Source organism: Oncorhynchus gorbuscha, unplaced genomic scaffold (assembly GCF_021184085.1).
Source record: "Oncorhynchus gorbuscha isolate QuinsamMale2020 ecotype Even-year unplaced genomic scaffold, OgorEven_v1.0 Un_scaffold_4:::fragment_4:::debris, whole genome shotgun sequence".
Classification (NCBI taxonomy): Eukaryota; Metazoa; Chordata; class Actinopteri; order Salmoniformes; family Salmonidae; genus Oncorhynchus; species Oncorhynchus gorbuscha.
The window spans coordinates 170,418-197,545 of NW_025745248.1; the positions used below are offsets into that span (position 1 = coordinate 170,418).

The 27,128-nt window shown below is 42.9% G+C and overlaps 1 protein-coding gene across 1 annotated transcript in view; it reads right to left on the reverse strand.

Moving 5' to 3' along the window:
* Positions 1–416: 416 nt before the first annotated feature.
* LOC124018144 (short transient receptor potential channel 7-like) overlaps positions 417–27,128 on the reverse strand; it is a 56,854-nt gene continuing 30,142 nt past the window's right edge. The window contains exons 2-9 of the mRNA XM_046333415.1: positions 24,030–24,246; positions 20,540–20,773; positions 13,599–13,863; positions 7,218–7,413; positions 5,913–6,134; positions 2,517–2,597; positions 1,539–1,614; positions 417–983 (exon numbers count right to left, since the gene is read on the reverse strand). Of these exons, the coding sequence (XP_046189371.1) occupies positions 778–983; positions 1,539–1,614; positions 2,517–2,597; positions 5,913–6,134; positions 7,218–7,413; positions 13,599–13,863; positions 20,540–20,773; positions 24,030–24,246 (1,497 nt within the window). The 3' untranslated portion in view covers positions 417–777. The remainder of the gene's footprint in view (positions 984–1,538; positions 1,615–2,516; positions 2,598–5,912; positions 6,135–7,217; positions 7,414–13,598; positions 13,864–20,539; positions 20,774–24,029; positions 24,247–27,128) is intronic.

Consider the following 27,128-nt stretch of genomic DNA (forward strand, 5'->3'; position numbering starts at 1 on the left):
AAAAAAGGGTCATTATATTTATCTTCCTGAAACAGTGGACTGCTATGTGGCACAATACTTCAGGTAAAGACAGCCTGGGCTAGTTGTCTGCAGTTACAGAAAACCATTCAACTTTCTCTCTCTCTCTCTCTCTGTGTTTCTCTCTCTCTCTGTGTTTCTCTCTCTCTCTGTTTATCTCTCTCTCCGTGTGCTTGTCTCTCTCTCTCTCTGTGTGTGTCTCTCTCTCTCTCTCTCTGTGTGTGTGTGTCTCTCTCTGTGTGTGTCTCTCTCTCTCTGTGCGTGTGTCTCTCTCTGTGTGTGTCTCTCTCTCTCTCTCTCTCTCTCTCTCTCTCTCTCTCTCTCTCTCTCTCTCTCTCTCTCTCTCTCTCTCTCTCTCTCTCTCTCTCTCTCTCTCTCTCTCTCTCTCTCTCTCTCTGTCTCTCTCGTTGAGTTGATGTAGTGTGGCTGCGTGGGTCATCTTTCGTTGCTGCCTCGGAATTCTACTCTAAACATCCCCTATATTCCCCTCGCGCTGTTCAGAGCCTCCTCCCTCTGTCACTTTTCCTCTCTCCTGCCTCCTCTCTTCTCCCTCCGTCCCACTGATCTCCTCCCTTTCTCTCTTCTCCTCCTGTCCTATCTCACTCTCCTCCCTCCACTAATTAGATCAGGGAATCTACTCCCCAGAAAGCCACTCTTTCAACTCTCATCCCTGACCATCTTTTCATCCACTCTCTCCATCACTCTCTCGCTCTTTCTCTAATTCTCTCTGTCCACCAGTTCTCTTCCCCTCCCCACCTCTCACTCTCCCTCTATTTTCATGCCTCCCCCACGCCTGTCTCCTACCCCTTCTCCCCTCTCTCTTAGGTTTTTTTTGGTGGCGTTCTTGACAAATGTGTCACTGAGTTGTGTGATGATGTCAGCCAGTTCTCCGGTGGCCTGAGACTTCTCCTCCAGGAGCTCATAGCGCAGGCTGGAGATGTCCTGCTTGATCTCCTTCAGTTCCCCTAAAACACACACACACACACACACACACACACACACACACACACACACACACACACACACACACACACACACACACACACACACACACACACACACACACACACACACACACACACACACACACACACACACACACACACACACACACACACACACACATGAATGAGTGAAACACACACAAACACATACGCACATGAACACAGATACACACACACACACACACACACACACACACACACACACACACACACACACACACACACACACACACACACACACACACACACACACACACACACACACACACACACACACACACACACACACACACACACACACACACACACACACACACACACACACACACACACACTGCTGCTGTTCTATTACATGCTGTTAAGAATGAACTAACATTGAGGAGAGAGGATCAGACTGTGATCCTTTAAGTTACTCTGCAGGATACATTACATACACTCGCACTGACAATACCCATCCAGGCAGGTAGCATCTGCTGAGGTACATAAAGGCGACATTAAAGGAGATTCGATTTTCACCTTCATTGACTTCATCGTTCTCCCTGTCAACCTGAGCTTTCAGAACATAGCGCTTAATGAGACGCTTCATGATCTTCTGCAGTACGACAGAGAAGAGAGAGGGAGCAGGGGAGGAGAGGTGAGAAAAATATGAAGGGGAGAGAAGTGGAGAAGAGTTGGTTATGAAAGCTGACCATAAACACACACACACACACACAGGTGCACATCCAGACCCCCCCCCACACACACACACACAGGCGCATATCCAGACCCCCCCCCTCCACCCACACACACACTGTGTCTCACTGATCAGCTCCGAATGGTAAGCACTGATCTTAACCCTATAGAGACTACACACGTAGCTCTCTCTAAGACCCACTCAGTCAGTCCATGCACTGAAATGCTCTCGGAACCGGTCCATAAATATATATAGATGGGTGCAGTGAAATGTATTGTTTTACAGGGTCATGGCACACCTGGAGCAAATTAGAGTTAAGTACCTTGCTCAAGGGCAAATCAACAGATATTTCGCCATGACAGCTCAGGGTTTTGAACCAGCGACATTTCAGCTACTGGCCTCATGCTTTAACTGCTAGGCTACCCGCCATCCTGTGTGCACTACATACGCACTCACTGTGAGAAGCTGACCTGACATACCAAAATAAATTGTGTGTGTCAGGAGAAAGGCTTTTAGAGAGAAGCATAATGGTCTGTGAGAGGCACAATAGAATGACCTCATGACAGAGGAAGAGAGAAGATTTCCCACAGGGCAAAGGTGGACAGAAAGACCTTTCCTCATTCAGTCAATCACTCCACACTCCTGCTCATTTATTCAGCCATTACCTGCTCCCACTAAATCAATTTCTCGATACCTCATTAAACCTTTGTCGCCTCGTTTTCTTTCCTTCTTCGCCCACTCATTCCCCTCTGATATTTCTCACATATTACCTCTACCTTCCCCTCTTTCCTTCTTGCTTACTTTCTATATATCTCTCGTACCTGGTATCTGGTGGGATGTTTGATGGGTTTTCTGAGAGTGGATTCCTCTCGTGGTCGACCGTGGGCTCTGTAGCGTTTGCCCTGCAACAACACAACATGAGTTCATATATATTAGTAGATTTTCACTCCAAACATAAACTAACAAACCTGATTAAAAATAATTAGCTGCTTGATAAGCTGAGTCGGGTTAGTTACAACTAGGGCTGGAGTGAAAAACTACAGGAAGCTAGTTCTCTGCGAACGCAGATTGACATAAAAAGTCTAGTCAACTTTGTTCTAAGAGCAAAAATAATCTGATCGGATTTGTTCTGCCCTAAACCAACCAACTGGTTTGTAAAAAGATTCTCTGTTCAAACCTCCGCCATGTTTTCAAAAGTTGTGCATCTGTTAAACTCCGCCCATTGAGCTTTTCGAAACCCAATCGGATTTGTTCTGCCCTAAACCAGTCAGCTATTTCCTGCCCTTAGAACAAAGTTGACTACACTTTGTCAGTCCGCTCCAGGAACAGGGATGGAGAGCTCTGGTCTAAATTGGCAGGATCAACTAGTATTCAGTATGCAGGAACAACTAGAGAAGACAGATGACCGACCTTGACTTAAGTTACATTTTGTTGTTGCAGTGCATCAATAACATAAGTTATATATGAGGACGAGTTAGACACAACAACACAAAATGAGACGCTAGAGAGGAGGTTAGAGAGCATGACAGCCATATGAGTCACTGCAAATCTAGGTAAAATCAAATCAAAGTTTATTGGTCGCATACACAGACTTGCAGGGGAAACAAAATGCTTGTGTTCTAGCTCCAACAGTGCAGTAAAATGCTTGTGTTTCTAGCTCCAACAGTGCAGTAAAATGCTTGTGTTTCTAGCTCCAACAGTGCAGTAAAATGCTTGTGTTTCTAGCTCCAACAGTGCAGTAAAATGCTTGTGTTTCTAGCTCCAACAGTGCAGTAAAATGCTTATGTTTCTAGCTCCAACAGTGCAGTAAAATGCTTGTGTTTCTAGCTCCAACAGTGCAGTAAAATGCTTGTGTTTCTAGCTCCAACAGTGCAGTAAAATGCTTGTGTTTCTAGCTCCAACAGTGCAGTAAAATGCTTGTGTTTCTAGCTCCAGTAGTGCAGTAAAATGCTTGTGTTTCTAGCTCCAACGGTGCAGTAAAAGCTGGCAATACAAAATAATACAATACACCCATAACCCCAAAATAAAAATATATAAATTAAGAAATATCAGAACAAGCAATGTCAGAGTCCGGAATAAAAATATATAGTGTTTAAAACATTAGGAACACCTGCTCTTTCCTGACCAGGTGAATCCAGGTGAAAGCTATGATCCCTTACCGGGTCACTTGCTAAAATCATTTCAATCAGTTTAGTTGATGTAATGAATTTCCTCCTCTTCTTCCGAAGAGGAGAGGCGAAACGGATCAGAGGACCAATATGCGGCGTGGTAAGTGTGATGCGGCGTGGCCAGCATCCCGGTGTCGCCTCTTCACTGTTGACGTTGAGACTGGTGTTTTGCGGGTACTATTTACACATGTGGTAGCCATGCTGGTTACAAACTATAATTTGTTGTTCAACAGGACAATGACCCAAAAGACACCTCCAGGCAGTGTAAGGGCTATTTGATCAAGACAAATAGTGACGGAGTGCTGCATCAGATGACCTGGCCTCCACAATCACCCATCCTCAACCCAATTGAGATGGTTTGGGATGAGATAGACTGCAGAGTGAAGGAAAAACAGCCAACAAGTGCTCAGCGTATGTGGGAACTCCTTCAAGATGATTGGAAAATCATTCCTCATGAAGCTGGTTGAGAGAATGCAAAGCTGTCATCAAGGCAAAGGGTGGCTACTTTGAAGAATCTAAAATCTATTTACTTTTGTTTGACCCTTTTTTGGTTACTACATGATTCCATATGTGCTATTTCATAGTTTTGATGTCTACAGTATTATTCTACAATGTAGAAAATAGTTTTGAAAATTAAGAAACGGTGTATATAAAAAGATAGAAAATAATACTGTATTATATGTTATTTATTTCTGTGCTGCAAACATGATTCCTATTACCTTGGAATAATGTGTATTATGTCACTGGGTGTTGATGTATCTGCTCTGCTAAATATCAATGACCTAGTTTTAATGTCCTCTTCTAGATTTACTTAGTGTCCTACGAGTCCTTATTTTCATGTTGGCAGGAGATACGCTCAAACACACACACACACACACGTACACACAAGCACGCGCACAGACATGCATGCACGCACATGCACATAGATATTCACACACAGATCTGGGGCTCGAAAGGCTGCTAAGCTTGACATCATCAGTGGCATGGCAGAACGAGACATGGCACCAAACTGCAATGGGTCCTGAAAATAGCCCTGTATACTAACACACAAACACACACATACACACACACAAACACACGCTCAATAACAAACAGTTACAAACACAATGTACACGACGTACACAAACACTCTAAAAGTGAAGCAAGATGCCGTATACATGCATATCTCCTTCAGGAAGAGAGAAACCGCTGCAGTTCGCTCCAAACAAACTCACTTTACATTTTGTCCCTTCTTCCTAAGGTCTAGTGTGAGTCTGCGTATCGATTGCTCACCTGATGCTCTGCTCAGTTGTGTTTCATAGCCGAGCCATCAGCTCTCTGTCTACCCACAGAGGGAGTTCTATAAAACCAATCCTGCCTCTACAAACCAGGTTAAGCATTAGGTAGGAGCGGGCATATCCAACAGCTCCTATAATACATCCTGAAGCCTTTGAAATACATCCAATAGTCTCCACAACACATCCATCACCAAAATAACCCAAGCGGCTTTTGCAACAGCTTTGGCAAAACATTGTGCAGTGGCATTTAGATTTGGCACCATGCCTCCCTGGATGTTCAGCTATGCTTTGGCAAGACTGACTTTTTTAAATATATTGTTTTTATTTCACCTTTATTTAACCAGGTAGGTCAGTTGTGAACACGTTCTCATTTACAACTGCGACCTGGCCAAGATAGAGCAAAGCAGTGCGACAGAAACAACACAGAGTTACACATGGGATAAACACATGTATAGTCAATAACATAATTTGTAAGTCGCTCTGGATAAGAGCGTCTGCTAAATGACTTAAATGTAATGTAAATGATAATAGAAAAGCCTATATACAGTGTGTGCAAATGTTGTAAGATTTACCAAGGATCTGCTCAGCACCATTCACAGCAAATTCTCACCTGGTATTCCAATAAGCTAAACAAACAAAATACATTAAAAATTGTATTTAAAAAATTATCACTGAAAATAGCTTGGTATAAGATCAAACACTTACTAGCATCTACAGTATGTATTGATACAATGAGGGTTTGACTTTTGACCTTTGCCCTCTCCCCTCTGACCTTGAGTCGTGGGTTAAGCATGCCCATCTCTAGCTCGTTGTCATGGCGACGCCCCTTGGCCTTGCAGAGGTGAACGATGCAGGCCTTGGTGCGGAGGACTAGGTAGTACCAGGATTTGGGAGAAGGCACCATGTTGAAAGGAGCGGGCAGAGTGCGACCCTCGTCAAAGTAGGACATCCACAGCTTGGCACGGGCAAACTTCCACTCTACATCTGCATCTGTCTGGAGGGGACACACACACATGGACATACAGACACAAACAAATGAATGCATGCGCACACCGCACACATAAACACACACATTGGTACAGTCATGTGGGATTAACAATATTTCACACTGAATATTTGTTTCTTTGACTAAACATTATCATAACACGACCATTGTATGATTATAAATGTAAGATTGGATAATTCCTAATGAATGAGTTATTAATAGGACTGACTCCGATATGAATGAGTTATTAATACTACTGACCTCTATGTGAATGAGTTATTAATAGGACTGACCTCTATGTGAATGAGTTATTAATAGAACTGACTCCTTATGAATGAGTTATTAATAGGACTGCCCTCTATATGAATGAGTTATTAATAGGACTGCCCTCTATATGAATGAGTTATTAATAGGACTGCCCTCTATATGAATGAGTTATTAATAGGACTGCCCTCTATATGAATGAGTTATTAATAGGACTGACTTCTTTATGAATGAGTTATTAATAGGACTGCCCTCTATATGAATGAGTTATTAATAGGACTGCCCTCTATATGAATGTGTTATTAATAGGACTGCCCTCTATATGAATGAGTTATTAATAGGACTGACTTCTTTATGAATGAGTTATTAATAGGACTGCCCTCTATATGAATAAGTAATTAATAGGACTGCCCTCTATATGAATGAGTTATTAATAGGACTGCCCTCTATATGAATGAGTTATTAATAGGACTGCCCACTATATGAATAAGTAATTAATAGGACTGACCTCTATATGAATGAGTTATTAATAGGACTGACCTCTATATGAATGAGTTATTAATAGGACTGCCCTCTATATGAATGAGTTATTAATAGGACTGCCCTCTATATGAATAAGTAATTAATAGGACTGACCTCTATATTAATGAGTTATTAATAGGACTGCCCTCTATATGAATAAGTAATTAATAGGACTGACCTCTACATGAATGAGTTATTAATAGGACTGACCTCTATATGAATGAGTTATTAATAGGACTGCCCTCTATATGAATGAGTTATTAATAGGACTGCCCTCTATATGAATGGGTTATTAATAGAACTGACCTCTATCTCTTGGTAGGAGCTATTGATCATAGCGATGAGCATGTTGAGTAGAACCACCACCATAGTGACGTTATAGACCCCAAACAGCACATAGCCAATATTCTCTATGAACTTATGGTCATACTTCAGGACCACGGAGATCACCTCCGACAGACCGAAGATGGACCAGAACAGAGTCTTAAAGCTCTCCTCCACCCTGGGGAAACACACACGGATGCACACGCAAGCATGAGTCTGTAAACCAGAGTATAGTGTTCTTTTAGTAGAGTTTATGAGCTGGCACTGATGAAATAGCTGATGAATCATGAACAATTCCAAAACATTATCCCCCCACCAGGAAAGCTCAATCGAAGAGGCAAAGCCAGTTCTCCTGTTCCACTTTGGAAAAAGCCCAGGGCTTTTGTCTGTGATTTGGTGCATGGAACGGAACAGGTTGGAAACGTCTGGTCCAGTCTAGTCTAGTCCAGTCCAGTCCAGTCCATTTGGTTCTGCTTTTAGTCTCAGTGCTCATGGCCTGCGCCCTCGTTTCGTTTCATGAGAACAGGTTGGTCGAATGAGGTGACATTGCTCTAGCTAGCGCTGTCAGACACCCAAGCTCTGGGGGGGTGTGGAGTGATCTAAACATACACTTTGCCTAAAGAACACCGACATTTGGACGCAATACTGCCAAATAAACATTCAATGAATAGCAAAGCAAGAGCGAGGGGTGAAGGGGACGAGAGATGTCGGCTACAGGCCTGTGTGTGCACTTCAATAATAAACCTCTCCTCTTTCGGCGCTTAGAGCCACACACACTTCATCTTTCTAGGAAGAGTGGAGAACACTGCTTAACCTACATCTCGCTATCTATGTCTTGTTCTCTGTATCTCTGTCTTCTCACAGACTCACAAGATCTTAGAACTCGGGTTAACTCTGTAGTAACTCGCTAAAATAACTAACAATATGTCATATGTCAGCTCGATGTGCTGCAAGGCCCAGTGTGTACAGTACATGCATGTGGTACCATGGCTGAATAAACCTACATTCTCTCTCTATTGGACAATGTTCTCATGTGGAACGGTATTCAGACCCCCATATGATAGTCCATCCACTTGATCCTTGCTGATGTTTATTGACTTCCCTTTCCTCTGACCTGGGGCTCACGTGACAAACCAACGTCAATATGCAAGACTCTTTCCATGTATTTAGAAATGAATGTACATGTTATTAGGCAGGGAAAAGGAGAGGTTTCTAATAGAAGCTTATGACATACACGGACATCCCCACTTGTCTGCAGAGATACAGTAGTCCTTTCTATACGTGAAACTATTCTATCAGTCGCCGGCTACCACTACCCCTCCTATTCACACAGAGAGCAGACCAGCGGATATTGATGCCGTCATTAAACACTTCTGTCTAGTTCCCTAACAGCTGGTCACAGCGGGTGCCTTCAGAGACACAGTCAGCCTTAACCCTCAGGAGAGCACCTCACTGACAGGAGAGAGGGAGGCACCACACACACACACACACACACACACACACACACACACACACACACACACACACACACACACACACACACACACACACACACACACACACACACACACACACACACACACACACACACACACACACACACACACACACACACACACACACACACACACACACACACACACACTCCCTACGAGGGAGAATGGCGGAAACTCATCTCTAGTCTGTGTGTGTGTGTAATCCAAACCCAATTACTGCTCATCTACTTCCTCAGGAGACTGATATGAACACACAGTAGGACCCTCTCGCTCGCTCTCTCTCTCTCTCTCTCTCTCTCTCTCTCTCTCTCTCTCTCTCTCTCTCTCTCTCTCTCTCTCTCTCTCTCTCTCTCTCTCTCTCTCTCTCTCTCTCTCTCTCCCTCTCTCTCTCTCTCTCTCTAACTTTATTTTCCATTATTCCTTTTCTCGATCTTTCTTCAGTGCCACTCTCTCCCTCCCTTCCACTCTGTCTCTCTCTCTAACTATCTTTCTCTTTTGCTCACTCTCTCTCTCTCTCTCTCTCTCTCTCTCTCTCTCTCTCTCTCTCTCTCTCTCTCTCTCTCTCTATAATCAGAGAAATCAATGCTGCAGATCAGTAAATTACCGACTTTAAATGAATAAATAAAAATGTATCTCGCTCTATCTCATCATTCCGATATTAAAATCCTCTCCCTCCCTCTCTATCCCTCCCTTATAGCATTCATATATATGAACTTCCCTCCCTCCTTTACTCTCCTCCCTCGCCGCCTCGCTCGCTCCATCTAGCAGTGCTATCTCTCAGGAGAGTGGTGCAGACGGACATCTTTAAGTATTAAACTCAGATCAACTTTCCTCGATCACGCCGCTGAGCCGTATCCATGGTGACAGACGGGTAAGCACCTCTGGTCTTAATCAATGTGATTTGTTTGAGTGGGCGTATGTGTAGTGTGTGTGTGTCTTCTCTGGTCATATGTATTGAATAGGGAATTGAACAGTGCGAGAGAAGCAATTAGGAGCTTCATGACAACACGAGTGTCCATCACGCTCTATAAATTCTCTCTCTCTCTCTCTCTCTCTCTCTCTCTCTCTCTCTCTCTCTCTCTCTCTCTCTCTCTCTCTCTCTCTCTCTCTCTCTCTCTCTCTCTCTCTCTCTCTCTCTCTCTCTCGGCACATCCCGACTTGCATATCCTCAGGAAATAAAAGACAAGAGATCATCCGTTCACCTACTCTGCATCTCACAAAGACACGGCGGTTGGACTCATCAGACCAAAGGACAGATTTCCACCGGTGTAATGTCCATTGCTCGTGTTTCTTGGCCCAAGCAAGTCTCTTCTTCTTATTGGTGTCCTTTAGTAGCGGTTTCTTTGCAGCAATTTGACCATGAAGGCCTGATTCCCGCAGTCTCCTCTGAACAGTTGATGTTGAGATGTGTCTGTTATTTGAACTCTGAAGCATTTATTTGGGCTACAATCTGAGGTGCAGTTAACTCTAATGAACTTATCCTCTGCAGTAGAGGTAACTCTGGGTCTTCCTGTCCTGTGGCAGTCCTCATGAGAGCCAGTTTCATTATAGTGCTTGATGGTTTTTGCATCTGCACTTGAAGAAACTTTAAAAGTTCTTGAAATTACTGACCTTCATGTCTTAGAGTAATGATGGGCTGTATTTTCTCTTTGTTTATTTGAGCTCTTCTTGACCTAATATGGACTTGGTCTTTTACCAAATAGGGCAATCTTCTGAATACCACCCCTACCTTCTCACAACACAACTCATTGGCTCAAACACATTAAGAAGGAAAGAAATTCCCCAAATTAACTTTTAACAAGGCACACCAGTTAAGTGAATGCATTCCAGGTGACTACCTCATGAAGCTGGTTGAGAGAATGCCAAGAGTGTGCAAAGCTCTCATCAAGGCAAAGGATGGCTACTTTGAAGAATCTCAAATATAAACTCTTTTGGTTACTGCATGATTCCATATGTGTTATTTCATAGTTTTGATGTCTTCACTACTGTTCTACGATGTAGAAAATAGTAAAAACAAAGAAAAATCCTGGAATGAGAAGATGTGTGCGAACTTTTAACTGGTACTGTACATATGTTCCTTTTTACCCCCACGCAAAACTGTCATGCCATACCACCAGGCCCCCTCTCTCTCCCTCTCCCTCTCTCTCTACTCTTCAGCTCTCACAAAATATATCTCACTCTCTTTGGTTTTGCCCTCTCCCTCCTTCTCAGTTTGTTCTCTGTCTGTGTGTCTTCTTCAGCTTATCCCTCTGATTCTCTCTCTCCTGTCTGTGCCAGTGGCCTGTTTCCCTTATTGTGCCCACACAAACAGGCCAGCCAAGAATCCTCCTCTGCTTCTCTCCATCCCCCTCTAGTCTCTCCATCCCCCTCTAGTCTCTCCATCCCCCTCTAGTCTCTCCATCCCCCTCTAGTCTCTCCTTCCCCCTCTAGTCTCTCCTTCCCCCTCTAGTCTCTCCTTCCCCCTCTAGTCTCTCCTTCCCCCTCTAGTCTCTCCTTCCCCCTCTAGTCTCTCCTTCCCCCTCTAGTCTCTCCTTCCCCCTCTAGTCTCTCCTTCCCCCTCTAGTCTCTCCTTCCCCTCTAGTCTCTCCATCCCCCTCTAGTCTCTCCTTCCCCCTCTAGTCTCTCCTTCCCCCTCTAGTCTCTCCATCCCCCTCTAGTCTCTCATTCCCCCTCTCTTCACTCATACTCATTCCTCCTTTCCTCTTGCTTTGTGTGTGTGTGTGTGTGTGTGTGTGTGTGTGTTGTGTGTCTCTCACACACACACACACACACACACACACACACACACACACACACACACACACACACACACACACACACACACACACACACACACACACACACACACACACACACACACACACACACACACACACACACACACACACACACACACGTGTGCTTTTGTGTGTGAGTGAGTCAGTCAGTGTGTTGGGTTCTGGAGGCCAGAATAGTAGCCATTAGGGCATACAGTCTTCATTAGGCCTACTCCAGCTGTACCTTCACTGCCTGAACCCTCCAGCCATCCTCCAAAGACCCGCCTTCACCCTCTCCACAGCCCCCACTCAGAGTGCTTCCTCCTGGGGTATCGTTATCACCACCACCTGCCTCCCTCAATCAGCACCGGAGCCATCAAACCTGCCCTCACTACCATGCTCCATCAAAAGCTGCCATGTCTGTTATACTCAAGAACACAGAGAGATAGCAGATACATGCACATACGTACACACACACACACACACACACACACACACACACACACACACACACACACACACACACACACACACACACACACACACACACACACACACACACACACACACACACACACACACACACACACACACACACACACACACACACACACACGTCTAAACCAACTGTTCTGAAGCATCATGCAAATTCGACCAACTTTCCAATTATCCTCTCGTTAGATAGTTAATAACTGAATACCCTGCACTGGAAACCTTGTCCTCCACCAACATTCCTGTATTCTGACCTGCAATATCACTCCTCAACCTCGCCTAAGATACAGTCCAACCCATTCCTTTTCTTTACCAGGTAAATGATTGATGTAAATTCCACCTGGAAAACGTGACTTCTGTTATGGTCTTTTCTGACTCCATTAGTAATTGGAGTCATAGTGACCCCTTGTGGTGCCAGTAAGAACTTGTGAATGGTAGAATTCATACAGAACAGCTCACTGGTTGATAGGTTACTATGAATTCAAGTGGAATAATATATCAGCTGGATTCCTCAAAACTGACATCGGAAACAAATCCCAACTGTGTTTCAAGGTAAAGTCAACACAGGCTGCGTTTCGATTGGTCTTCTGACCAATTAGATCAGCTCCCCAAAAAAAGAGCTGATGTTAAAAGATCTGATGTGATTGGTCAAAAAGACCAATTAGTGGAAGAAAGTTGAGTGTGCTGTGTGAACGCAGCCCTTGAGGGTACCATTCAGGTCTTAGAGTCCAAGACAGAGGCCTAAAACTGAATATCCGCTGTAGGGAGTAGAGGTGATGAGTCCAACGTTTGTACCGGTACCGCCTCAGCAGACTGGTGGTTCTATGTGATCAGCCAAGCAGAACCCATCCCAGACTCCACCGTTCTCTGTGGTTCTACTTCACTACACACAGATGGAACAGAGGAGTTCTCTAACTCATAAAAAATGACTGACCGACTGACGGACTGACTGAGACTGACGGACGGACAGGCTGGACCCAAAATCCATTAGCAAAGTGACTGAGATGATTGAGTGGAAAGTTTCAGTTTCAGAAAGAGTGATAGAATGATCAAATGATAATGTGTCTCTAGTCTAAAGTGGTAAAAGTACATTCTGAGAGGAGAGGAGGGAACAGGACTGTGTCTTCTTTCTCTGAGATAAATGTTGACAAATGATTCTTAAATGAGCCTGCCACAGGATAAAGACTGATCACTTTGCGACGTTGCTATAAAATCAACAGGCGGACATTAAATAAAAGTAAATGTGCCTGTCATCACTGATGTGAAAGGACCAGCTGGTTCCAGAAAACATCATAGTGGATTTCCATTGATAAACTGGACAGAGATGTAGCCAGACACTACTTCCACCTGTCCTGTCAGAAAAGAGCTTTCAAAGAAAGGTGACCTTGTGGGATTCCACCAGTATCTTTCCTAAATAACATGTCACTTGACCCCCCCCCCCCCAAAAAAAAAACATGTGTTTCACTCATCTCACTAATCTTCCATTTGTGTGTGTGTGTGTGTGTGTGTGTGTGTGTGTGTGTGTGTGTGTGTGTGTGTGTGTGTGTGTGTGTGTGTGTGTGTGTGTGTGTGTGTGTGTGTGTGTGTGTGCAGGATGTGTATTGTATTTTCTCACTCACGTGGTGAAGGCAGGGTTGTACTTGGCTCCAAGGTAATACGAGTAGAGGTTGAACATGCCGATCATGAAGGCCACAAACACCATAATGAAGATGACCATGAACTTGAAGATGTCCTTCACCGTCCGGCCCAGGGAGATCTGGAGGGGGCCGAAGCTCTCGTTGGCTGGCAGGATGTAGGCGATGCGGGAGAAACTCAGCACCACAGCAATGGCATACAGACCTTCTGAGATGATCTGGGGGTCCGATGGACGCCACTTATTCCTGGCTGAGACACACCGTAGGGAGAGAATGTGAAAAAGAGAAGAGTGTGTGGAAAAGAGAACAGTGTGTGGAAAAGAGAAGAGTGTGTGGAAAAGAGAAGAGTGTGTGGAAAAGAGAAGAGTGTGTGGAAAAGAGAACAGTGTGTGGAAAAGAGAACAGTGTGTGGAAAAGAGAAGAGTGTGGAAAAGAGAAGAGTGTGTGGAAAAGAGAAGAGTCTGTGGAAAAGAGAACAGTGTGTGGAAAAGAGAAGAGTGTGTGGAAAAGAGAAGAGTGTGTGGAAAAGAGAAGAGTGTGTGGAAAAGAGAAGAGTGTGTGGAAAAGAGAAGAGTGTGTGGAAAAGAGAAGAGTGTGTGGAAAAGAGAACAGTGTGTGGAAAAGAGAAGAGTGTGTGGAAAAGAGAAGAGTGTGTGGAAAAGAGAAGAGTGTGTGGAAAATAGAAGAGTGTGTGGAAAAGAGAAGAGTGTGTGGAAAAGAGAAGAGTAACCAAAAAAAGAAAGCAGCCAGGTCACCCCATGATAAGTCAGTATTTGACGTCCATCCATGTCTGAGGATGTCGGGAGGTGATGTGAAAACCGACCACAAGGGGCAGCATTGTGCGCTGCTAGGGTGTTGTGGACTGCTAGGGTGTTGTGGACTGCTAGGGTGTTGTGGACTGCTAGGGTGTTGTGGACTGCTAGGGTGTTGTGGACTGCTAGGGTGTTGTGGACTGCTAGGGTGTTGTGGACTGCTAGGGTGTTGTGGGCAGGGATGGCAGATAATTGTAGGCACCTACCTCTGATTCCAAAGGTTGCAAGTTCAAATCCAGCGATAGAATGTTGTTTTTGAGACTTTTGTTTTAAGCCTATCCCATACCTTGACCTTTACCTTAACAATTCAGAGTTAATGCCTAACATTAAAGTGGAACAGACAGCATTTTAGCACCCAGTTTGATGTAGCAAAACTTGAAATTTTTAAAATATTTCTTTACATTGGATAAAAGTAGAGACACAGAGCTAGAAAAGGGTACACACAACAGTTCAGGAACAATGGGAGGTAATTCTGCTTTGAAAGTTGATAAACTTGTAACCCCACTTTTGAGAAAATGGCCTTTGAATGTTATAGGACACCTACTGGAGACCTCTTCTTTGTCTACATCGTCCACACCCTCTTAAGCTTTAGCCCCGCCCATCTCTAAGGAGCGTTCAGAGCACACACTGGACGTTCTGGCCGAGTAGGGTTGATCAAAGCCTTCTGTCTTAACAACAGCAGTCAAGCACCCAAGCTAACTGGCTAACGTTGGCTAGCTTGCTAGCTACTTCCAGACACAAATGAGAGAACAGCTCACTCTGACCATTTTACTTGCCCTAGCAGAGCTAGTTAGGCTGTTTTTAGGCTTGGTGACTGCAACTGTGATGCTGGCAACAATTTAATTATGCTGTTTTGCCAACGTTGAATGACACTGGCCATATTCAACAGGTGTTGAGTGTTGAATAGTTATTCTGAGCTCAAGAGTGAAGCGGCGACTCTGGGATGCTGGCCTTCTAGGCAGAGTTCCTCTGTGTTCTTTTGCCCATCTTAATTTTTTCTTTTTATTGGCCAGTCAGATATGGCTTTTTCTTTGCAACTCTGCCTAGAAAGCCAGAATCCAAGAGTCGCCTCTTCACTGTTGACGTTGAGACTGGTGGTTTTGCTGGTACTATTTAATGAGATGCCAGTTGAGGACTTGTGAGGCGTCTGTTTCTCAAACTAGACACAATGTACTTGTCCTCTTGCTGTTGTGCACCGGGGTCTCCAACTCCTCTTTCTATTCTGGTTAGAGCCAGTTCGCGCTGTTCTGTGAAGGGAGTAGTACACAGCGTTGTACGAGATCTTCAGTTTATTTGCAATTTCTCGCATGGAATAGCCTTCATTTCTCAGGACAAGCATAGACTGACGAGTTTCAGAAGAAAGTTATTTTGTTTCTGGCCATTTTGAGCCTATAATCGAACCCACAAATACTGATGCTCCAGATACTCAACTAGTCTACAGAAGGCCAGTTTTATTGCATATTTCATCAGCATAACAGTTTTCAGCTGTACTAACATAATTGCAGAAGGGTTTTCTAATGATCAATTAGCCTTTTAAAATTATGAACTTGGATTAGCTAACACAACGTGCCATTGGAACACAAGAGTGATGGCTGCTGATAATGGGCCTATGTACGCCTATGTAGATATTCCATTAAAAATCAGCTGTTTCCAGCTACAAGAGTCATTTACAACATTAGGTCTACACTGCATTTCTGATCAATTTGATGTATTTCTGATCAATTTGATGTTATTTTAATGGACAAAAATTTTGCTTTTCTGACAAACTTTTGAACTGTAGTGTAACCGTTTATTTAAAAAAGTACCCCTTTTTTCATGATTAAGATCTTGTCTCATCATTGCAACTCCCCAACGGGCTCAGGAGAGGCGAAGGCCGAGTCAGGCGTCCTCCAAAATTTGACCCGCCAAACCACTCTTCTTAACACCCGCTCGCTTAACCAGGAAGCCAGCTTCACCAATGTGTCGGAGGAAACACTGTTCAACTGATGATGGAAGTCAGCCTGCAGTCGCCCGACCCGCCACAAGGAGTCCCTAGAGCGTGATGAGCCAAGTAAAGCCCCCCAGCTAAAACCTCCCAACGCTGGGCCAATTGTGCGCCACCCTATGGAACTCCCGGTCATGGCCGGTAATGACATAACCTGGGATCTAACCCGATGCTGTAGTGACACCGCAACACTGCGACGCAGTGCCTTAGAGCGCTGCGCCACTAGGCAGAAAATGTAACCTATTTTAAAACCTCTTATGAAGTAGGTTTTGTAGCATAAATTGGGAATTCTATATTTTTTGACTGATATTATGATTGTCTGTTTGTTTCATATCTGCAAAGTAGGTAAAACGCTGTCAGTTCCAGTTTTAGATTTCGGAATGAATGCCTAAACTTAAACCTAAACATTTGGAATGAATGCCTAAACTTAAACCTAAACATTTGGAATGAATGCCTAAACTTAAACCTAAACATTTGGAGTTAATGCCTAAAGGGAACCTTAAACACTTTGTAATTTGAAGTTTGAGAAACATGGATGAACATCTAATTCTGGTGTGAGACTGTGAGAGCCAGTTGAAAGAAAGATTTTAAACAGAGAAAGAAGAGCTTGTAGTGTTTATGAACTGTGACTATCTGATAAGACATAGGAAGCAGCGCTGAGCTTCGTCTTCTCATTAGTACTTGTTTGATGATAGGGGAGAGCAAACTCTTAAGTGAATATTGGACAACTTGGAGTGAATATTGGACAACTTGGAGCGAGTATTGGACAACTTGCGTGCGTAGTGCAATACAAAGACAAGGTGTAACACTTAGAAATCAAAACGGGATGGTATTTAGAGATAGATGCGAGGGGTTGAGTGGAGCTGAAGGGTGGGACGAAAAATAACAAGAACTAAATGTAAAATATACTGTATCCATAAAATGTGCATTCGGAAAGTATTCAGACCCCTTACTTTTTCCACATTTTGTGACGTTACAGCCTTATTCTAAAATTGATTAAATTACCCCCCCCCTTATCAATCTACACACAATACCCTATAATTACAAAGCAAAAAACAGGTTTTTAGACATTTTGCCTTTTACACGTGTTACAAATAAAACACATAAAACACACAAAAAAATATATTACATTTACATAAGTATTCAGACCCTTTACTCAGTACTTTGTTGAAGCACATTTGGCTGCAATTACAGGCTTAGGTATGAAGCTACAAGCTTGGCACATCTGTATTTGGGAAGTTTCTCCCATTGTTCTCTGCAGATCCTCTCACGCTCTGTCAGGGTGGATAAGGAGCATCACTGCACAGCTATTTTCAGATATCTCCAGAGATGTTCGATCAGGTTAAAGTACGGGCTCTGGCTTGTCCACTCAAGGACATTCAAAAACTTGTCCCGAAGCCACTCCTGCGTTGTCTTGGCTGTGTGCTTAGGGTCATTGTCCTATTGGATGATGAACCTTCGCCCCAGTCTGAGGTCCTGAGGAGAGGTTTTCATCAAGGATCTCGCTGTACTTTGCTTGGTTCATCTTTCTCTCGATCCTGACTAGTCTCCCAGTCCCTGCCGCTGAAAAACATCTCCACAGCATGATGTTGCCACCACCATGCTTCACGGTAGGGATGGTGCCAGGTTTCCTCCAGACGTGATGCTTGGAATTCAGGCCAAAGAGTTCAATCTTGGTTTCATCAGACCAGAGAATCTTGTTTCTCATGGTCTGAGAGTCCTTTAGGTGCATTTTGACAAATTCCAAGTGGGCTGTCACGTGCCTTTTACTGAGAAGTGGCTTTCATCTGGCCACTCTACCATAAAGGCCTGATTGGTGGAGTGCTGCAGAGATGGTGGTCCTTCTGGAAGGTTCTCCCATCTCCACAGAGGAACTCTGGAGCTCTGTCAGAGTTACCATCGGGTTCTTGGTCACCTCCCTGACCAAGGCCCTTCTTCCCCGATTGCTCAGTTTGGCCGGGTAGCCAGATCTAGGTGGAGTCTTTGTGGTTCCAAACTTCTTCCATTTAAGAATGATTGAGGCTACTGTGTTCTTGGGGAACTTCAATGCTGCAGAAATGTTTTGGTACCCTTTCCCAAATTTGTGCCTTGACACAATCCTGTCTCGGGGGCTCTACGGACAATTCCTTCGACCTAACGGCTTGGTGTTTGCTCTGACATGCACTCTCAACTGTGGGACCTTATATAGACAGATGTGTGCCTTTCTAAAAAAAATGTAAATTTTATTTAACTAGGAAAGTCAGTCACAAATTCTTATTTACAATGACGACCTAGGAACAGTGGGTTAACTGCCTTGTTCAGGTGCAGAACGACATATTTTTACCTTGTCAGATTGGGAATTTGATCTAGCAACCTTTCGGTTACTGGCCCAACGCTCTAACCACTAGGCTACCTGCCACCCCAAATCATTTCCAATCAATTGAATTTACCACAGGTGGACTCCAGTCAAGTTGTAGATTCATCTCAAGGATGATCAATGGAAACAGGATGCACCTGAGCTCAATTTCGAGACTCATAGCAAAGAGTCTGAATACTTCTGTAAATAAACTATTTCTGTTTTTAATGTGTGTAGATTGATGAGAAGAAAATATGTTTAACCCATTTTCGAATGACGAGTTACGTTACATTTTAGAATGTAACGTGACAAAATGTGGAAAAGGGAAGGGGTCGGAAAACCTTCCGAATGCACTGTAGGTTCAGAACCTTTGTTAAACAGCACAGTTGAAAAACTGACTTGTCTAGTTAAAGAAAGGTTAAACATGAGTATTGTTTTGTAATACAAAAAATAAATGGGAAACAGAAATCAAAACTGCATATACTTCAGAGATTGATAGGTCCTTCTGTAGCTCAGTGTGGTCCTTCTGTAGCTCAGTTGGTAGAGCATGGAGCTTGTAACGCCAGGGTAGTGGGTTCGATCCCCGGGACCACGCATACGTAGAATGTATGCACACATGACTGTAAGTTGCTTTGGATAAAAGTGTCTGCTAAATGGCATATATTATTATTATTATTAGTTGGTAGAGCATGGCGCTTGTAACGCAGGGTAGTGGGTTCGATCCCCGGGACCACCCATACGTATAATGTATGCACACATGACTGTAAGTCGCTTTGGATAAAAGCGTCTGCTAAATGGCATATATTATTATTATTATATTATGATAGGAGAGGTTGAGGGTAGTTGAAGGATGGGACTAAAAACAAACAAAATATAACTATTGTAAAATATTCTCCCTGTAAAATGTATGTAATATGTATAAGCTGGAAGTAGAAGCCTAAGTGTTGTTGTCCATTAGTTTACTCCATTTAGGGGAGGGATGGTAGGGCTACTTTAAAATAAAATAAAAAAATATATAAAAAAATTATATATATATATATATATATATATATATATATATATATATATATATATATATATATATATATATATATATACACATCACTATATAGACCACTATATACTATATAGGCACATCACTATATATACACATCACTATATGTATATTTACAAAATATATTTATGGGGGATTGTAAATGATGCAGACAATTACTTTGATGGAGGCTACAATCTATCTGCAATATTAAAGCTGATCTACACCCTATTCTTTGAATACACACCAGGGGAACACCAGAACACCTCTGGAAAGCACAGAAACGAGAGGACCAATACACACACGCACGCACGCACGCGCACACACACACAGACACACACACACGCACACGCACACGCACGCGCACGCGCACGCACACACACACACACACACACACACACACACACACACACACACACACACACACACACACACACACACACACACACACACACACACACACACACACACACACACACACACAATTATAACAGCTTTGGGGTATGTGACCGAGTGTGTCATCGCGTGTGTTGGCTGTTTCAGTACTAATGTTTAAACAGTGGGGAGGCTATCATATGCATGTGCATGCAGACCGTAGCTTACTGTAAACAGCCATGTCATAACAGCCTTACACCACAAGATGACAGCAGTGATTAGAGAGCGCGAGCAGTGTACTGGGAAGGGTCCACAGTCGTTAATGTAGGTCCTTGTAGAAGGTGAGAATGTAGAAAATGAGAATGCCAACGGTATATTTCTACGAACCATAGGTGTAGTAGGCTACCTCTGTAGGTAGTGATGCGTTGCGGATGTCTTCGTCGGTGACAAACTGGTCGACGTACAGCTGGGCCTTCGAGGCCTTGAGGAAGGCCATGAACCGAGCGGTGAACGAAGCCACAAAGATAGACAACATGCCAAAGTCTAACACATTCCACAGGTGCATCACATACTCTCTAGGACCGTCCACCCAGATCTCCTTGACCTCCGACCAGATCATACCTGAGGGAGGGAGAGAGAGAGAGAGAGAGAGCACACATTAACACAACACATACTTCCAAGAGATCATATTGGGTGGGTACACAGTCGTTTTAAATCTACACTATTGTTCAAACGTTTGGGGTCACTTAAAAATGTCTTGTTTTTGAAAGAAAAGCAATTTTTCTGCCCATTAAAATAACATCAAATTGATCAGAAATACAGTGTAGACATTGTTAATTGTGTAAATGACTATTGTAGCTGGAAACAGCAGATTTTTTATTATATATTATAATTATATTTCTGATCAATTTGATGTTATTTTAACAGGCAAAAAAAAATGTGCTTTTTCGTTCAAAAACAAGGACATTTCTAAGTGACCTCAAACTTTTGAACGGTAGTTTACATTAGGAGACCAACAAATACATAAACACCACTACAGTATCACACACACACACACAGATACACCTGTGTATCTCCGCAGCCAAAACAGGGAGAAAATGGCTCATTGAAAAGCTTCTCTAATCAGTATCATCGCTGTGCCACAATTACAGGAGCTTCAAAGAATGCCCACAGAATTAGCTCACACACACTATGGCTGAAATTGGTTTTGTTATTACATTATTGTATTTGGATCCCCATTAGCTGTTGCAAAGCAGCTGCTACTCTTCCTGGGATCCACACAAAACACAGAACATGACATAATACTAAACATTAATAGACAAGAACAGCTCAAGAAACAGAACTACTCTTGGTGGGAAGAGAACGCTGCCACTACTAGAAACCAGGGTTGGGTAGGTTACTTTCTAAATGTAATCTGTTACAGTTACCTGTCCAAAATTGTAATCAGTAATGTAACTGTGGGATTACCCAAAAAGTAACAATCTGATAGCTGTCAGATACTTTTGGATGACTTGAACCTTAAGAGGCGTTAGAAGAAGAGAAAAAGGATTTGGTGTGGAACGCATTTGGTGTGTCATCATAGTTGTCTCTGACTTGTGGACAGGTGTAACAAACTTAAACGTGCGCCTTTCTTCAATGTTGAATTGAATGTCATTGAGAAAACAGAAAGGTGCCAATCTATTTTTTCACAAACATCCTTCCTGAATTTAAAAGTAATCCACGTTTTTCAAAAGTATCTGTAATCTGAACGCTAATATTTTCGCTGGTAATGTAACTGATTTATAGGCAATCAGGCACTCCCCATCCCTACTGGAAACACACACACAAATGATATTGCTACGTTAAGAGGTACGAGAGAAAGCGTGAGGAGGCGGAGAAACCAGCTGATGTTTTTATTGTGATTGATCTATTGGCTCTAAGTGTATACAGTTGAAGTCGGAAGTTTACGTACTGTACACTTAGGTTGGAGACATTAAAACTAATTTTTCAACCACCACACATTTCTTGTTAACAAACTATAGTTCTGGCAAGTCTGTTATAACATCTACTTTGTGCATGACACAAGTCATTTTTCCAACAATTGTTAACTGACAGATTATTTCACTTACAATTCACTGTTGGCCAGTGGGTCAGTTTACATACACTGGATGTTTCCAGAAAATGTCATCTTTAGAAGCTTCTGATAGGCTAATTGACATAATTTCAGTTAATTGGAGGAGTACCTGTGGATGTATTTCAAAGCCTACCTTCAAACTCACTGCCTCTTTGCTTGACATCATGGGAAAATCAAAAGAAATCAGCCAAGACCTCAGAAAAAATGTAGACCTCCACAGGTCTGGTTCATCTTTGGGAGCAATTTCCAAATGCCTGAAGGTACCATGTTCATCTGTACAAACAAAAGTACGCAAGTATAAACACCATGGGACCAAGCAGCCATCATACCGCTCAGGAAGGAGATGCGTTCTGTCTGCTAGAGATGAACGTACTTTGGAGCGAAAAGCGCAAATCCATCACAGAACAACAGCAAAGGACCTTGTGAAGATGCTGGAGGAAACAAGTACAAAAGTATCTATATCCACAGTAAAATGAGTCCTATATCAACATAACCTGAAAGGCCGCTCAGCAAGGAAGGAGCCACTGCTCCAAAACCGCCATAAAAAAAGACAGACTATGGTTTGCAACTGCACATGGGGACAAAGATCGTACTTTTTGGAGAAATGTCCTCTGGTCTGATGAAACAAAAATAGAACTGTTTGGCCATAATGACCATTGTTATGTTTGGAGGAAAAATGTGGAGGCTTGCAAGCCGAAGAACACCATCCCAACCTTGAAGCAAGGGGGTGGCAGCATCATGTTGTGGGGGTGCTTTGCTTCAGGAGGGACTGGTGCACACAAAACTAGATGGCATCATGAGGTAGGAACATTATGTGGATATATTGAAGCAACATCTCAAAACATCCGTCAGGAAGTTAAAGCTTGGTCGCAAACCGATCTTCCAAATGGACAATGACCCCAAGCATACCTCCAAAGTTGTGAAAAAATGTCTTAAGGACAACAAAGTCAAGGTATTGGAGTGGTCATCACAAAGACCTGTCTTCAATCCTATAGAAAATGTGTGGGCAGAACTGAAAAAGTGTGTGCAAGCATGGAGGCCTACAAACCTGACTCAGTTTACACCAGCTCTGCCAGGAAGAATTGGCCAAAAATTCACCCAACTTATTGTGGGAAGCTTATGGAAGGCTACCTGAAACATTTGACCCAATGCTACCAAATACTAATTGAGTGTATGTAAACTTCTGACCCACTGGGAATGTGATGAAAGAAATAAAAGCTGAAATAATTAATTCTCTCTACTATTATTCTGACATTTCACATTCTTAAAATAAATTGGTGATTCTAACTGTCCTAAGATAGGGACTTTTTGCTAGGACTAAATGTCAGGAATTGTGAAAAACTGAGTTTAAATGGATTAGTCTAAGGTGTATGTAAACTTCCGACATCAACTGTATATGAGCCATTAATCGCCCCCTCCACCAGCTCTTTTTTTTTGTCTATTTCTTCCTTCCTCGTTCCTTTCTTTCTCTCTTAATCCATCCCTTTCATCCTTCCTCAAATCAAATCCAATTTTATCGGTCACATACATATATTTAGCAGATGTTATTGCAGGTGTAGCGAAATGCTTGTGTTCCTAACTCCAACAGTGCAGTAATATCTAACAATATACAACAGTACACACAAATCTAAAAGTAAAACAATGGAATTCTCATTCTGTCCTTCTTTCAACCTCTTTCTCCCTCTCTCTCCATTCATCGGTCTTTCCCTTCCTCCCCCTCTCCCCTCTCCCACCCCCCCTTCTCCCTCCCTCTCTCCTACTCACCCAGCACGCATTTCATGATGAGCATCTCGGTCCAGGAGAACTGAGTGGTCTTGACCCGGAACACCTGGCGAGGGTGGTCAGTGATGGTCTCGTTGGGCAGGTTCCTGACCCCCTCGAAGCGGTCCGAGGCGTTGATGACCAGCAGGCCCAGGAAGAGGGTGAAGGACACTGCGTGAGCCACAAACTTCATGAAGGGACTTCTCAGGATCTGACCCAGCTGGACAAAGACATAAAACACCCTGCTTGGTTACTTGCACCAACAATTGCCCTTCTCTTTTCTTACTAGCACTTTGCCTTTGGTGATTGATGAGAGGTTTAACTTGTTATGAATGTGATATGTGGTTGACTTACCTAGCAAACATAAGATGATTGGTCTGGATAAGAGCATCTGCTAAATGACTGAAATGTAAATGTAGTACCATGGTAAACAAGAAACTACATTCCCCCTATGAAGTCAGTTAAAGTAAACAAAGTAAACAGTATCACTGTCAGGAGGAGTAATAAACTAGATGGAACTGGGGAACACGGAACTGGTCTACCCTACGGTCAGGAACCAGAGGCATTAATAGAGACGAAGCAAGATATACATAAAGCAACCGTTTTACTTCATACAGTAACTATCAGCTAGCTATTTGTAAATCATAATAATGTAGCTAACCAGATAGTTTAACAGGCAAAAGTGACCTAAAACTAATATGTCAATTCTTCGTGAGTAGCAAACTAACAATTCTTTGTGGATATCTGGCTAGCTAACAGTACTAGTAGCTAGCCAGTTAGCCCTATTGACTTATTTTTGGTTTCCGATCTACAGTATGTACAGTTGAAGTCGGAAGTTTACATACACCTTAGCCAAATACATTTAAACTCAGTTTTCCACAATTCCTGACATTTAATCATAGTAAAAATTCCCAGTTAGGATCATGTCAGAATAATAGTAGAGTGAATGATTAATTTCAGCTTTGATTTATTTCATCACATTCCCAGTGGGTCAGAAGTTTAAATACACTCAATTAGTATTTTGTAGCATTGCCTGTAAATTGTTTAATTTGGGTCAAACATGTCAGGTAGCATTCCACAAGCTTCCCACAATAAGTTGGGTGAATTTGGCCCATTCCTCCTGACAGAGCTGGTGTAACTGAGACAGGTTTGTAGGCCTCCTTGCTCACACATGCTTTTTCAGTTCTGCCCACAAATCTTCTATAAGATTGAGGTCAGGGCTTTGTGATGGCCACTCCAATACCTTGACTTTGTTGTCCTTAAGCCATTTTGCCACAACTTTGGAAGTATGCTTAGGGTCATTGTCCATTTGGAAGACACATTTGCGACCAACCTAAAACTTCCTGACTGATGTCTTGAGATGTTGATATGATATCCACATCATTTTCCTCCCTCATGATGCCATCTAGTTTGTGAAGTGCACCAGTCCCTCCTGCAGCAAAGCACCCCCACAACAAGATTCTGCCACCCCTGTGCTTCACGGTTGGGATGGTGTTCTTCAGCTTGCAAGCCTCCACCTTTTTCCTCCAAACATAACAATGGTCATTATGGCCAAACAGTTCTATTTTGTTTTCATCAGACCAGAGGACATTTCTCCAAAAAGTGCAATCTTTGTCCCCATGTGCAGTTGCAAACCATAGTTTGTCTTTTTTATGGCGGTTTTGGAGCAGTGGCTTCTTCCTTGCTGAGCGGCCTTTCAGGTTATGTCGATTTTGGACTTGTTTTACTGTGGATAATAGATACTTTTGTACCTGTTTCCTCCAGCATCTTCACAAGGTCCTTTGCTGTTGTTCTGGGATTGATTTGCACTTTTCGCACCAAAGTACGTTCATCTCTAGGAGACAGAACGCGTCTCCTTCCTGAGCATTATGACGGCTGCGTGGTCCCATTGTGTTTATACTTGCGTACTATTGTTTGTACAGATGAATGTTGTGCCTTCAGGCGTTTGGAAATTGCTCCCAATGATAAACCAGGCTCATGGAGGTCTACAATTCTTTTTCAGAGGTCTTAGCTGATTTCTTTTGATTTTCCCATGATGTCATGCAAAGAGGCACTGAGTTTGAAAGTAGGCCTTGAAATACATCCACAGGTACTCCTCCAATTGACTAAATTATGTCAATTAGCCTATCAGAAGCATATAAAGCCATGACATAATTTTCTGGAATTTTCCAAGCTGTGTATGTAAACTTCTGACCTGCTGGAATTGTGATACAGTAAATTATAAGTGAAATAATCTGTCTGTAAACAATTTTTGGAAAAATTACTTGTGTCATGCACAAAGTAGATGTCCTAACCAACTTGCCAAAACTACAGTTAACAAGAAATTTGTGGAGTGGTTGAAAAACAAGTTTTAATGACTCCAGGTGTATGTAAACTTCCGACTTCAACTTTAGGCAGGTAAACATGCCAAAATGGAGTATTGTAGTCAGGCAATATATGAGATGTGAATAGGCAACATTTAATTACAAAGTTGGGGTTAATTTTCTCTCGCTTCAGCTGAAAAATGCCCAAAATATATATATATATTTTTACATGGTTGCGTCACATTTCTATGAAATACTTTTCGTTGAAGCTTGCAATGATGCACAAAACAAAATATGTACTAACGGACTACTCATTCGAGGAGTGCCCTCCGCGCTCCGTTTCACATACTTTGATTTGGGCTCATACTCCGACTCTCCCGTGCTCGGAGCACGGTAGTATGCCTTTTGAGAAACACTTCAGGTTCGTCCAGGGGTCAGTTCAGTCGGACATTGAGTCAGACTCAATATTCCTGTCAATTGAATAGAACATTTCTCATATTGGGAGTGTAGACAACATAACAATGTCTTACTGACAATTCAGTGAACAATGTCCAGACATCAAAGTGTGTTACTATGTGTGAAGAACATTCAGTGTCAGTTTCACACACATTATCTATCCCCCCTGCATCAGAAGCAGTGAGGAGAGACTCAGTACAGGAGGCAGAGAGAAATAAGAGAGAGAGATGTGAATTTCACAGGGCCTTGTTGTGTATTCTATTTGTCACTACTAAACCTGGAGGATCCAGCTATGTCCCACCGGGATGGGAGAGCTAGGGAGGAGACACACCGTCACAAAACA